This window comes from Anguilla anguilla, chromosome 19, assembly GCF_013347855.1.
Source record: "Anguilla anguilla isolate fAngAng1 chromosome 19, fAngAng1.pri, whole genome shotgun sequence".
NCBI lineage: Eukaryota > Metazoa > Chordata > Actinopteri > Anguilliformes > Anguillidae > Anguilla > Anguilla anguilla.
This window is the reverse complement of record NC_049219.1, coordinates 10,571,628-10,583,626: the sequence shown is the minus strand read 5'-3', so window position 1 is coordinate 10,583,626 and position 11,999 is coordinate 10,571,628. Positions and strand designations below refer to the sequence as shown.

The following is an 11,999-nucleotide window of genomic DNA, read 5'->3' as shown; positions in this document are numbered from 1 at the left end:
TGGGTGTAAGGGGGGGGGGGGGGGGGGCGGGGGCGGCAGTCTGGGGCCCGAAACGTCTGGAGTGCCTCAGAAGTGCTGCATTGCTCCCCAACAGATTCCCCATCACTACTCACCCGTTCTATTTTGGGCTGAACCTCGTTGTCAGACGGCCGGTGTTTAAAGTCTCAGCGATGCTCCAATACAGGACTCCCACAGGGCGGTCTCCTACCTCCCCCCGATTCTGATTTGAGGAACCTACCTTTTTTTTGTTGCACTCTTATTGCTTAGGACAACATGACAACTACTCTGACCTGAAATGCACACCTGCAATGCGTGGCTCCTCGTTGGATAAGCTGATTATAATTAAACTAACTCGGCCTGATACATGCCCAAAAAAGGAAAGGTGACACAGACAAAGACAGACATACAGACAGACACTTATAAATTTGGCAGTGTCAGATGAAAACAGCGGGGATTATCCAGGTTTGTACAGTTAACCCTCAATTTATCACTTCAGGTTAAAAGCACTACATTAGAAGCCATTACACCCATTCTGTTCAATTTAAATATTCAACCTTCTGAATATTATTTCAATAAAGAGAGCCCTTCTGTGTGAGGGAAAAATAATTACCTACGAACAGGCGCCACCTCGGTGATAATTCCAGGTCATTACAAAAAAAAAAAAAAAAAAAGGCACATTTGTTAATTGAATAAAAGAAATGTAAAACGTTTGAGAACGTCGGCCTCAGAAATGCCCAGGGGAAGCATGCATATTTTAAAAGCTTCCTGGCCGCACACAGGATGCGGGCAGAGCCATCAACCAGCAGGCCCCGCCCTCGTCCATTCGCAGCGCAACTCTAATGGGAGGCCTACCTGTCAGACTGCGGAGAGGACAAAATGGCGGACGGCACAGACGGAGGGGCTAACGGCGATGGAACCCACCAAGAAAAGCAATTGTAAATTTAGGAATTGATGGGGACTTAAAAAAAAAAAAAAAAAGTAAAAAATGATGATATTTAGGGGAAATTACTCATAAAGAACTTAGCAAGTTCAACCTTGAAGTGGAACATTGTGAATATGTGGACTTCTAAGAATAGCCAGACCTTTAACTGATATTCGCTACTATGGTAACCCCTATCAGACCCCTAATGCTTAATTTCAAGTTGTCGCCTTCGTGGGAAGAGATAAGCAAAAATAGATATGAAACTTTTAAAAAGAAGATAGAAATGTTAAATAAATCTGTACAAACACGTCCATGAACAATTTCAAGAAACAGACACATAATTAATAACAGACACATTTTCCCCACTGGTTATTTTGAAATAATCCAGCACACCACTTTTCTGTTTGAAGACAATACATATATTTTAATAAAGATTTATACCAGGCACTATTCTTTCATAAGTCGTACATTGGCTTTTAACGCATAGGACTGATATACTGGAGTTCTTTAGAGAACTCAAGTCTACAAAAGGTTAACATGGTTCATTACATCCTACTTTGAGAAGCAATAGCACAGTGAAATCTCTAAGCAAGAGTGGTCCCTAATGCTGATCACCTATGATTATCTTGTGCTGTGTGTGTGTGTGTGTGTATGTGTGTGCGTCTGTGTGTGTGTGTGCGTGCATGCGTGTGTGTGTGCGTGTATATGTGTGTGTGCGTGTGTGTGTGTGTGTGCATGCGTGTGCGTGTGTGTGTGTGTGTGCGTGTGTGTACATGTGTTTGTTTCTGGGGTAAAGACGAAGAATTGCCTCAATTACCCTCAGATCTTTAGTAGGTTTTAAGTCTCAGTTTTAGCTGGTATCAGGAGTGATTCGAAGAATGATAACTGGATGTTCATATTTAGATGCAACAATCATTTTGTGTGAACATGTCATAGGCCTATTCAAGTGTTTTACAAGCTATTATTAAATCAATAAACATTGCAAAATAATATTGAAATATACAATGTCTTGCTAAAATCCAACTTTTGCAATGGCAGTTAAATTAGAGATCCAGTTTTCATTAAATCACACCCACATTCATCTCAAAATATTTACTTTCAGTATTCAGTATTGACATTCAGAAATGACAATTTCATTTATCAAATTTAATCAGGAACAATAATCAAATAAAACTTTCAGCTTGAAACATGACAACATTCAAATGACAGTATGACGCCTATAAAATTTAATTATTAATCAAAACTGAAAATCTTTGGAGTGACCATTACTGGTTTCAGTGTAGGTGAAACCAGTAACACAAAGGTTTTTTTTTTATCACATTGGGTTTATTTTCTACAAGTAGCCTCTTTTAACATATTAAATCAATAATCGTATTGTGAAATTTTGTCGTGTTAATAACACAAAAGAAAGTTCTTGGTATTGTGTCTACCGCCATAGAAAGTCAACAGATTTCAAAACCAATCTGAACAGGAGACAAAATCACCACAGTGTCAGTTCAGTGTAATAACATTCAGCTTTGTGATTCCTGTGGATGTCGGTGCAATTTGTGTTCCATCAAAATGGAGGAATATTTTAATCCAAATATGTAAAGGACGATCAACAGGAACCAGGTGGACAACTGGTTTGGAGGTATGGACAAGTAGTGTGTGTGTGTGTGTGTGTGTGTGTGTGGAAGGAAAGGGGGTCCTGTAGAGAATATGGCGAACAAATTCTATAACTGTTGTATTTGCGCTTAGTTGACCAGTGTGCTTTACTGACTGTTGGAGGAGGAGGGGTGGGGACTGATGAACAAGTCTTAACCACAGGCTGAAGAGGGGTGGGGTTTGGAGGACTGACGACCAATCCCTAACCACAGGCTGAAAAGGGGTGGGGTTTGGAGAACTGAAGACCAATCCCTAACCACAGGCTGAAGAGGGGTGGGGTTTGAAGGACTGATGCCCAATCCCTGCCCACAGGCTGAAAGCAGTTATCCTTTCATACGAGCAATTCAGCCCAAGCGCCTCATGCAAAAAGGACATCGCCCTACTGCTGATTCAGCTTCAGCAACAATTTGGTCGCAAGCCCATCCGCTTGACCGTGGCAGCACACTCGCCGGTGAGCCTCTCACTCGTAAAAGATGCGGAGACGCAGTGCGCCTGTTCTGGAGCGGAGGGAGTGAGCGAAAGACTACAGGAGAGAGAGGGAGATGTATAAGTGGGAAAGAGCACCCGCCCTGCTCTGGCGTCCAATCAGAAGCACAGTAACTGCAGGTAGTGCACAAAATGGTGGAAGCTCCCTTCCCCTGGGTACATAAAGGGGACAAGCAAAACGAAACAGGCCGGAAACAAAGCCAATAGTGTGCATAGAGTTGTATGTGACATTTCTGAAGGGGCCAGACATCCCGTGATTACAGATTGTGTGAGCGCAAGAAGAAACCTCTGTGACTTTCATAGACGGGGTGGGGGTGGGGGGGGGGCTTCGGTGAACGAGACGGATAAACTTACTGGTGTTTCACGAGCAGCGGTGTCTAAGACTGTTGTTAGACTACAAAAAAACTAAAATAAAAATTCTAAATCTATGACAAGATACTGTATGTATCTTATCATATATTGGAATAGAGCAGGGCTGCCCAGCGTCATTTCAGAAAAAATCTACCATCCCGTGGGCTTTCACTTCAACCCCAACAAAGCGACACCACACACAAGAGCTAGAGATTTCACTGAGCTGCTAATTAGGTGTGCAGGTGCGCCGGTTAAAACCGACAGGACAGTAGATCTTCAGGAACAGGGTTGGGCAGCTCTGGAATAGAAGAAAGGCACATTCCACAAAATATATTTTTATCATCTGAAAAGAAACACCTGTGCAAGTCTGTACAGAGATCACCACGCAATATTTGGATGTAGCGCACTAGAGACTTAGGACACCACTTTCACTACTTGGCAGGTAGTCTGACGCAAAAAATATCTCTTGGAATCCAACTTCTGGTCACCTGATGGCTGTACTGTAACACCATTGGACGAGTGGTTTATTAATTTATTTCCATTGGAAGGGAACAGTTGTGAGTTGAACTGCAGGGAGCGCCATTGTGCTGGGGATAGCGCAACGACGCCAGTTTTGGTTGCAAAAACCAGCGAATACCATCGTGTCACCACCGCTTCCAACCCGTGAACCTTCCCCCTCCGCAGTGCCTCGAGGCTGTGGGGGCATTTTCTCAAATCTTCACACTTATTTTGAACCTGCGGGTAAATGCGTTGCCAGATTTAAGCGAGGATGGAGATTTGAACTGTCTTTCAGCGCAGCCCGTTTCAAAACGATTACGTTTATTTAACTAATTAGATCAAACTCCTTCTTGCCTTTTAGAGAGCTACACTCTTGACTGAAGAGACTGCTACAGCGTAAAACAATTCAAGAGAAAATGTATTCACCGATGGATTATACAGACAAATGATAGGCTTAATCATGGGAAAAACCACATTCATCCTGCAGAACTGTAGTTACTGGCTGACTCTACAACATGGAGCTTGCAGGCCGTACTGGCTATACATAGGGACCCAGCGTCTGATTAAATGACTTTACATTGGTGTTCTCATTTTTCATTACACTACATTGATCAGAATATCTTTCTGCTTGTCACCAAACTGCCACCCCTAAATACAGGGACCGTGAGTAGGCTCTCCAAACAAGGGGAGGTGTCAGACATCAGATTCTTTTGAACAAATAACACTTACTTTTTTCAGCTTGGACCTTGTTCCTGGCGCCTGTATTTCGCGTTAAATAACAAAGAATCTCCAAACACCTTCTAGAACAGCAGATTTGTCAGCCAGAGCGGGGGGGCACGCGGGGGGGGGGGTGAATTACATATTTAAGCCATAACACACATTAACACGATATGATTAACATAAAACCCAATCCTCTTGCTCATATCACATACATTTTACACGTTACGTTCGGATGTGGTTGCTAAATCACACAGTCGTGACTCATGTGGACAGAGCGTGCTGAAAGCGGTTTGCCTGCAGTAGAAGCAGGGACCTCGAGCGGTCGATCGCGGTTTGGAACCGACCGTACGTGGGCTTGCTCGATAGTAACCGCCAACGCGTTTCTGACGCCGTTCCAGTTTTTTTTTTTTTTCCCGGCAAAGCCGAGAGAGAGAGAGAGAAAAAAAATCAGAACACAAACATCTAATCACCATGGAGACCAGACACTGCCCAGACAAGGAGAATGAGAGAGAGAGAGAGAGAGACAGAGAGAGAGAGCGCACAGAAAACACAGTAGCAACGAGTGGTTCCCCCGCCCTCCTTACAGTCGTTGCCAGGGGCAGCATTTAAATGACAGCGGTTAATTACAACACGGCGACGTTTAAAAAATGAGATCGGCCGTCCGCCGGCGAGTTCCCGGGTACCCGGTGCGGCGGCCGAACCGGAAAGGTGGACGTGTCGAGAAGCCACAGGACAGGACGAGCAGACGGACGGAGAGACGCGTTCTCGCAAGCTTCCCGGCACAGGGAGCAGCCCGCGTGAGGTCATCAATGTGCGCCACCGGAGGCGGACGGCGAGACACCTTCCCCTTTCGCTCAGGCGTAGGGGTGGAGGGGAGGAGAGGTTCGGACAGGGGAGGGGGGGGTTGTCCGTTCACCCATCTCCTTCGTCTCTGCGGCGGGGCAGGCGGCCCCCTGTGAATGAGGGTGCCCCCCCCTGCTTTTTTTTTGGCGGAGGGGAGGTCGCGCTGGCGCCACCCGCTGGCCCCCTAGGAGAACTTCCTCTTCTGCAGGGCCTCGGCGCGCACGGCCAGGCTCCGGGCGCAGATGGTGAGGAGCACGATGAGCGTGCCCACCAGCAGGCTGACGATTGGCCACAGGATGCAGTGCAGCAGCACGCGCTCGTTGTCCGACGGCTTCCACAGCACGTCCTCCGGCCTACAGGGGGCGACAGAGAGGCGACACCGGCAAACGTCAGAGGGCCGCGGCAGCCGACGGGGGAGCCAAGGCTTCCTGAATCCTACACTGGGCGGAGCTAACATGAGCTGTCAATCACAGAGTCGGCCAGAAGCCTTTGCACTCCAAAGGAAAGCAGACCAAGTTTTTACAATCACTGTTGAAGCCATGATGGAACCACCCACTTTTGGGGTTCTTCAAACTGCATTACCTCATCACTAGTATAATGAAGCACTCTCTCCCGCACGGGCACACATTAGCGACCTCTGTCACATTACCCACGGTGCACTGCGTGCCTTTTGCACAAGAAACGCATCACCAGCAGTGGATGTGGACCAACCGGGGAGGAGGAATGAAGTAGGCTTGCGGCAGGCTCATTAACCCCCTCCCTGTGTTAGAAGAGGAGTGGGGAGGGGCTGAGGAGGGAGGGGGGGGGTGCTGGGGAGCTGGACTGGGGAGGGGGGGGGCGCAGGTTCAAAATAAATTTCCTGTGATGAGGCTGCCTGCCTTGTCCACACGAACATCTCAGCACGTGGGACGAGAGGCAGAACTGGCGATCGAAACATCGCGTGGAGGACAGGGACGGGGGCTTTGCTTGACTGGAGGATCCGGGGCCCCTCCTGACTGATTTAGCTGGAGGTGAGGGCGAAGGGGGCGGGGCAGCACCGTGGAAGCCCCTCCCCCAGAGGACACCGGATTTCAGAGCCTAAGCACAGAGCCGCAATTAGGACAGAGGAAAACACTGAAGGCACAGACCCCCCCCTCCCCCTCACCACATCCCCCACCCCCACGCGGTGAAACGGGGGGCGAGCGGCAGGTTCTGAGGTCCCCCGTGGGAGGAGGTATTTCGGGGAGCGCACGGATAACGGGAGCTCGGGAGGCGGGGAGCGGCAGTCGGATCCCTCGTAGCGGCAGGTACTCACGGCGTGATTTATTACAGCGCGGTGCGACCCTCAGACAGGGCCCCCGCTCTAAAATCAGGCCCGTAAGCTCACCGTCCCGGTGCGCTAACGACAAAGAGCCACGTTCTCAGGCTATAAATCAAAACCAGCGCTAGCGTCGCGTTCAAGGTCTATGTAGAAATGACAGTGAAAAAAATACTGAGTGCCTGCTCTATGTTGAATTACGCTTGATTTATTATAGCCGGACTGGGGAGGTTCAACTGATGCTCCCTGCATGGCTTACTGTATGAGGACTACACAAGCGGGTGTACATGCTGGTTGGCCTATATGCGCTGCAATACGTGCCTGGGTACATTTCTTAATTACAGAGTGAAAAACATGCACTCTCTCCCAAGCTGTGAGGTTAGGGAGGGGGGTCCGGCGAGACCTGGCCCTCCCCAAAACTACATCAGCGCCGGCATCCTGTGCGTCCCCCCAGCACACTGCAGGAAAGTGGGGCACAACTGCACTCCTGAGGAGCTTTGGGACCTGGGCCAAAGCTGGGTCTGTCTGAGAATGTGCCCGACTCAATATTCATCATCCACTTAGGTCCATTGAGACTGTAGACTGCATCAAAAAAAAACAACAACAACAAAACAAACTTGATTTAACTGATTTAATACTAATTTAATTCATTGCTCTTTTGAAAATTGAAGACCAGCCGAACAATTTAGATCATAAATCCTAGTACTGCCATGATTACCAATCACATAAGGGAAAGAGGCTTCGGATCTACAAAGCCCTGTTGCCACAAAGCTAAGTGAACATCTAAATGCCAGCTAAATACCAGATTTCCCAAACGACTTGCATACATCTACTGTAGAATGACTCGCACATATCTATATGGTGAAAATGTTTTCTTTTTAAAAAATAATCTTGCCAAAAAGCTCTGACATCTGCTACAGCGAAGAGGCCAGCTTTTTAGGAAACATTTTAATTTGTTTCCAGACGCATGAACCATCTGCACAGATCCAGCAGCCTCCCAACACAGGCTCACAACTCCCAAAACTCATAAGCGGCATTCAGAGGCCACTGCATATAAAACCTGTTTAAAATGTCTACATTGCACATCACATCCTGTTTAAAGTACATGTACCGCCTGTGACAAGCCGTTCAAACTGTCCTATCCCATCGGATGCCCAGGTGCATTGTGGGAGCATACTGTGGCCCACCGTTGATGTCGAACAGACACTTAAACCACAGCAGCAGGAAAGCCAGACCAGAGAGGCATCTGCTGAACTTGGTCTGCTGCCGAGTCACTCACAGACTTAGGGAAATTTCATTAGTAAAATCTGGCCTACTGCCTTGCTGCTGCCGATTTAATGCTACCGAATGGTTATTTCATCATTATTTCGCTCAGAGAACTAACGGTTTGAGAGGCCAGCATTAAACACTAGTATGACACGAAGCGGGACGTCGAGGGAAGAGAAGATGGCCGCCGTTTGGGAATATACCCATATGCCGCCCGGCCGCCGCTGCCAGACACCCGGTCTCCACGGCATCGCCCTGCTGTCACCTCGCCGTTTCCAGGACGACTCGCTGCCAAAAACAGGCGATGTCGGCAGAACGCGAAAGTGCCGCGCGCCTCACTGTGAGCTGGGCCGTGAGGACAAGACAGCTGGGATGCGCTGGGGAAGAAACAGCATCAGTGCAACTGTGATGTCACTTCCTGAAGGAAGCAGGATTGAAGAGTAGACGACGCTTATGTCCGTGAAGCATTTTGGGGAGAGCCATAAAATCAATGTTTATGCCTTGGTGCTAGTGTTCAGAAAATCCCCTTTAGTCACGGCTGCGACTGCAAATAGGATGCATTCAATATAACAAGGACAAATTTGAAAGAAACAAAAATCCTGAGGATGTTACAGGTTAGCAAGGGGAATGCAAACAGTATCTCATTGCACAGTGCATATGCCGGAGGAGGGTGTAGAAGTGAGGTATCACTTTCTGGGTGCAGAGGAGTGGTCTCACTCTGTCGGGGGGGGGGGGGGGGAGGTCTCACCTGCGCTGCTGGTTGAAGAAGCAGGTGAAGGACTGCGAGCTTCCCTCCCCCGTCCAGTAGTCCTGCCACCGCAGCACGCTCTCCTTGTTCTTCTGGTTGTCCCTCTCGCAGGGCGGAACGTAGGAGCACTAGTCCAAACACAGCAGAGGGACAGAGCTCAGAATTCAGTCCCCTGTGCAGCACGAAGAGCAAGAACACAGCACGTCCAGCTGCTGACCAATCAGAACACCTCACAGCAGGGGTCACCAAACTGGAGTCTGGGGAGGAGTTCCTGGGAAATGTGTACACCGTTACTATAGCTACATGTCTATTACAGACTTGTGATAATTATACAACTAGCGCTGATTAATTATTAAAGACTGCAAATGGGCAAAGATTAAACCTTTAATTGAGCTGCTTAATAAAATGGCCGTCCTTAGCCACAGGGGGGTCTCTTTGGACAGCTCGAGATGAAAACGTTTGGGAAGCCCTGTCTGAACAACAGACCATAACTGAAAGCAATTCAAATGCAATGTGATGCAATGCAGTGAAATGTAATGAGGATCAAGGGTCAAACTGGAGTCAAACTCTGAAATCAGGACGATGAGCCCCCCCCCCCCCCCCCCCCGTTCCCTGTCCCCTGTTCTGTCATTCCAGCTGAAATATGCAACTCGCCCCCGTGGGAGGGTTCCTCAAGTCTACCCAGGAATCCAGTTCACCTGGGCAACAGGGTTTCCATGGAGATTACGCAGAAGGGGCTCAGAGGAGTGGCGCGACTCACGTTACGGTAACCGGCGGTTACAGAGTGCAAGGCCCACTGAGCGCGGAGCCCGCACCTCTCGCCAGCCAATCGGACGCCTTTACCGCGGCACAGAGCACAGGAAGAGACGCGTCGCTTTTACAGAGAATGTGTGTGTAACGGTGTGTGTAATAACCCTCCACGGCAGCGGCACACAACATGGGCCAAGTCAAAGGCACTGTAGCATGTTGTGTGTGCGACGCAAATGGCAGTTGTGACTGGGAAAGTGAAACTGTGCGCATCTGAACCAAAATGGCAACTGCAAGCTGGTATGATTTCTTAAGGCTACACCCCATTTCTGCTTTCTGCAGTTTCCATTGTCAGGGGAATTACAGCAGCTATGCTGTTTTCTAGGGTTCAGGAGGGCAGGTTAGACCATTAAACGGGTGCATTTATCTTTGTCCTTTGTTGTGAGTGTCATACCAGCACCCTGTTTATGAAGAAAAAATATATACAATACTGTATATTCATTGCAAACTTGTAGCACAAATGCAGGCCAAACAGGAACACACACACACACACACAAAATGGTTGGCATTTTGTTCACCACACACTCATAAAAAAGGTGAGACCTTTAGCATTTACAGATTAATTTGAAGCAGCAGCAAAATGCACTATAATACTGTGAAACAATCCCCCCGGCACTAAAAAAATAATAAAATAAAATAGAAATTAATAGCAACTGTGAAGAACGCAGGAATGCGGATTAAACATGTAATATTGTTTGTGTGTACACTGAACTCCATGTATCTGTGTACGTATGCCACACCCCCCAGCCCCTTCTAGCCAATCGCATCCATAGACTGAGACCCGTTGTTGTGTACATCCTGGAGAACCCCCCTCCTGTAAGCCCATTTCCCATGATTCCCTTCCTCCCCCCATGAAGATGCTTTTATTGTGTACGGGATTAGGAATGTCCCATGATAAGTGCAGGATGTCCCATTTTATTCCTTGGCATGGGTATTAACAGGAGATTGTGCTAAAGCCTTTACAGCCAAACATGTTTATAATGCTGGGCACCGAATCATACTCATCTACACACAAACCTACAGAATATAGCTCTTCTTATTATTATTAATAATAATAATAATAATAATAATAATAATAATAATAATAATTCCTGAAGAATCAGTGTGCATATTACCGCAAAGAGAATTATGGATTTTCCGTTTCATGTTTTCAAACAATGGTGTTGTTACTTATGTCAGACTTCTCAGTTCATCCTTCACCTCTTAAGAATGACATTGCAATTTTCCACCAAGAACAACATTAAAATGTTTTGATTTTTATTTTTTAAAGCGGTTAGCTGCAGGGGGAAGTAAAGAAGAACAGGAATAGCTGTGAATGTCAGTGTAAGTCAAGGAAGCTGTCCAATGCTCAAATGTTTTTGTAGTCAAATTTAATCTCCACTGACAGCTGGTTTACCATCTCCTCTTTCATGGAGTAATGTTGTTGTGTGAAAACCTGCCCATAAGAAGAAGAAGCACTTCTCTCAGCATCCAGAGAAATCTTAATAACTAACAAGTGCAAGTTTGGCCTCGTTGTTTTAACTGCATCCCATTAATCAAAAAAAGGACAGTTGGGCATTCTCCTTCGCATCGCTGTTTGTAATTGTTAAAAGTTCAGAGCTAGTCCTCCTCAAAGCCTGAAATAGAATCACGTGGGAGGTTTTCTATGCGCAGCTTCGAAGCCTTCAGAGATTCCAGAGCTGGTGGACCAAACAATGTTCTGTTTATTAATTTGGTGGCGATATTTGCGGTGGTAATGTTCTGCTGACTTGCGGCGTGTTTGTCACGTACTGAAGACGCATCGTTCTGTCCGTACCGTGGATCCAGTTCTGGCACAGTTCCATTTGAGTTCACTGCACGTTTTGGGAATTCTGCAACCCTCCCCCCGCCTCCCCCACCCCCAAACCTAACGGTGTTCCCCTAAGCCTTGATGCCCTGAGCTTGTGTGGTCCGAGAGAAATTCAACCGGTTCCTTTAAATCAAGCCCAAGCGCATTTAAACATATCTCAAAGCGCTGTGCCGCTGAGGGATGAAGTCACAGCATGTGGATAAACTAAAAGCAGCTGCAATGGGCTCTCAATCATCTGGGATCGATTGCCTTGGCAGAAAAACTAAATGTGCAGAAACACAAGTACTGCATCCTGCTCGACAAGAGGACCCGACTCAGATCTATGTGAATTACCCCTGATGATGCACACACTCTCCTGCTTAATACTAATAAGTGTTCCAGGCACCTGTTGTTATCTTTATCAATTCAAAATCGCTCATCTGTGTGTGTGTGTTTGTTCCCTGTCAGCTGAGTGATCCTTAGCAGAATGTTCCCATTTATTTAACTATAAGGAAGAGTGTATGCTGCCATTTCTGTGTGTTTCCCTTTCTCCCAGCTCCCATAGTTCATTGAAAAGTCTTTCTCTATGATATCTATGTGACGTGGGGTG

General features: G+C 47.2%; 1 protein-coding gene across 1 annotated transcript in view; it reads right to left on the bottom strand.

The window, feature by feature from the left end:
- Positions 1-1,318: 1,318 nt before the first annotated feature.
- LOC118218685 (calcium-activated potassium channel subunit beta-4-like) overlaps positions 1,319-11,999 on the bottom strand; it is a 28,584-nt gene continuing 17,903 nt past the window's right edge. The window contains exons 2-3 of the mRNA XM_035401279.1: positions 8,776-8,903; positions 1,319-5,817 (exon numbers count right to left, since the gene is read on the bottom strand). Coding sequence (XP_035257170.1) covers positions 5,649-5,817; positions 8,776-8,903 — 297 coding nt within the window. The 3' untranslated portion in view covers positions 1,319-5,648. The remainder of the gene's footprint in view (positions 5,818-8,775; positions 8,904-11,999) is intronic.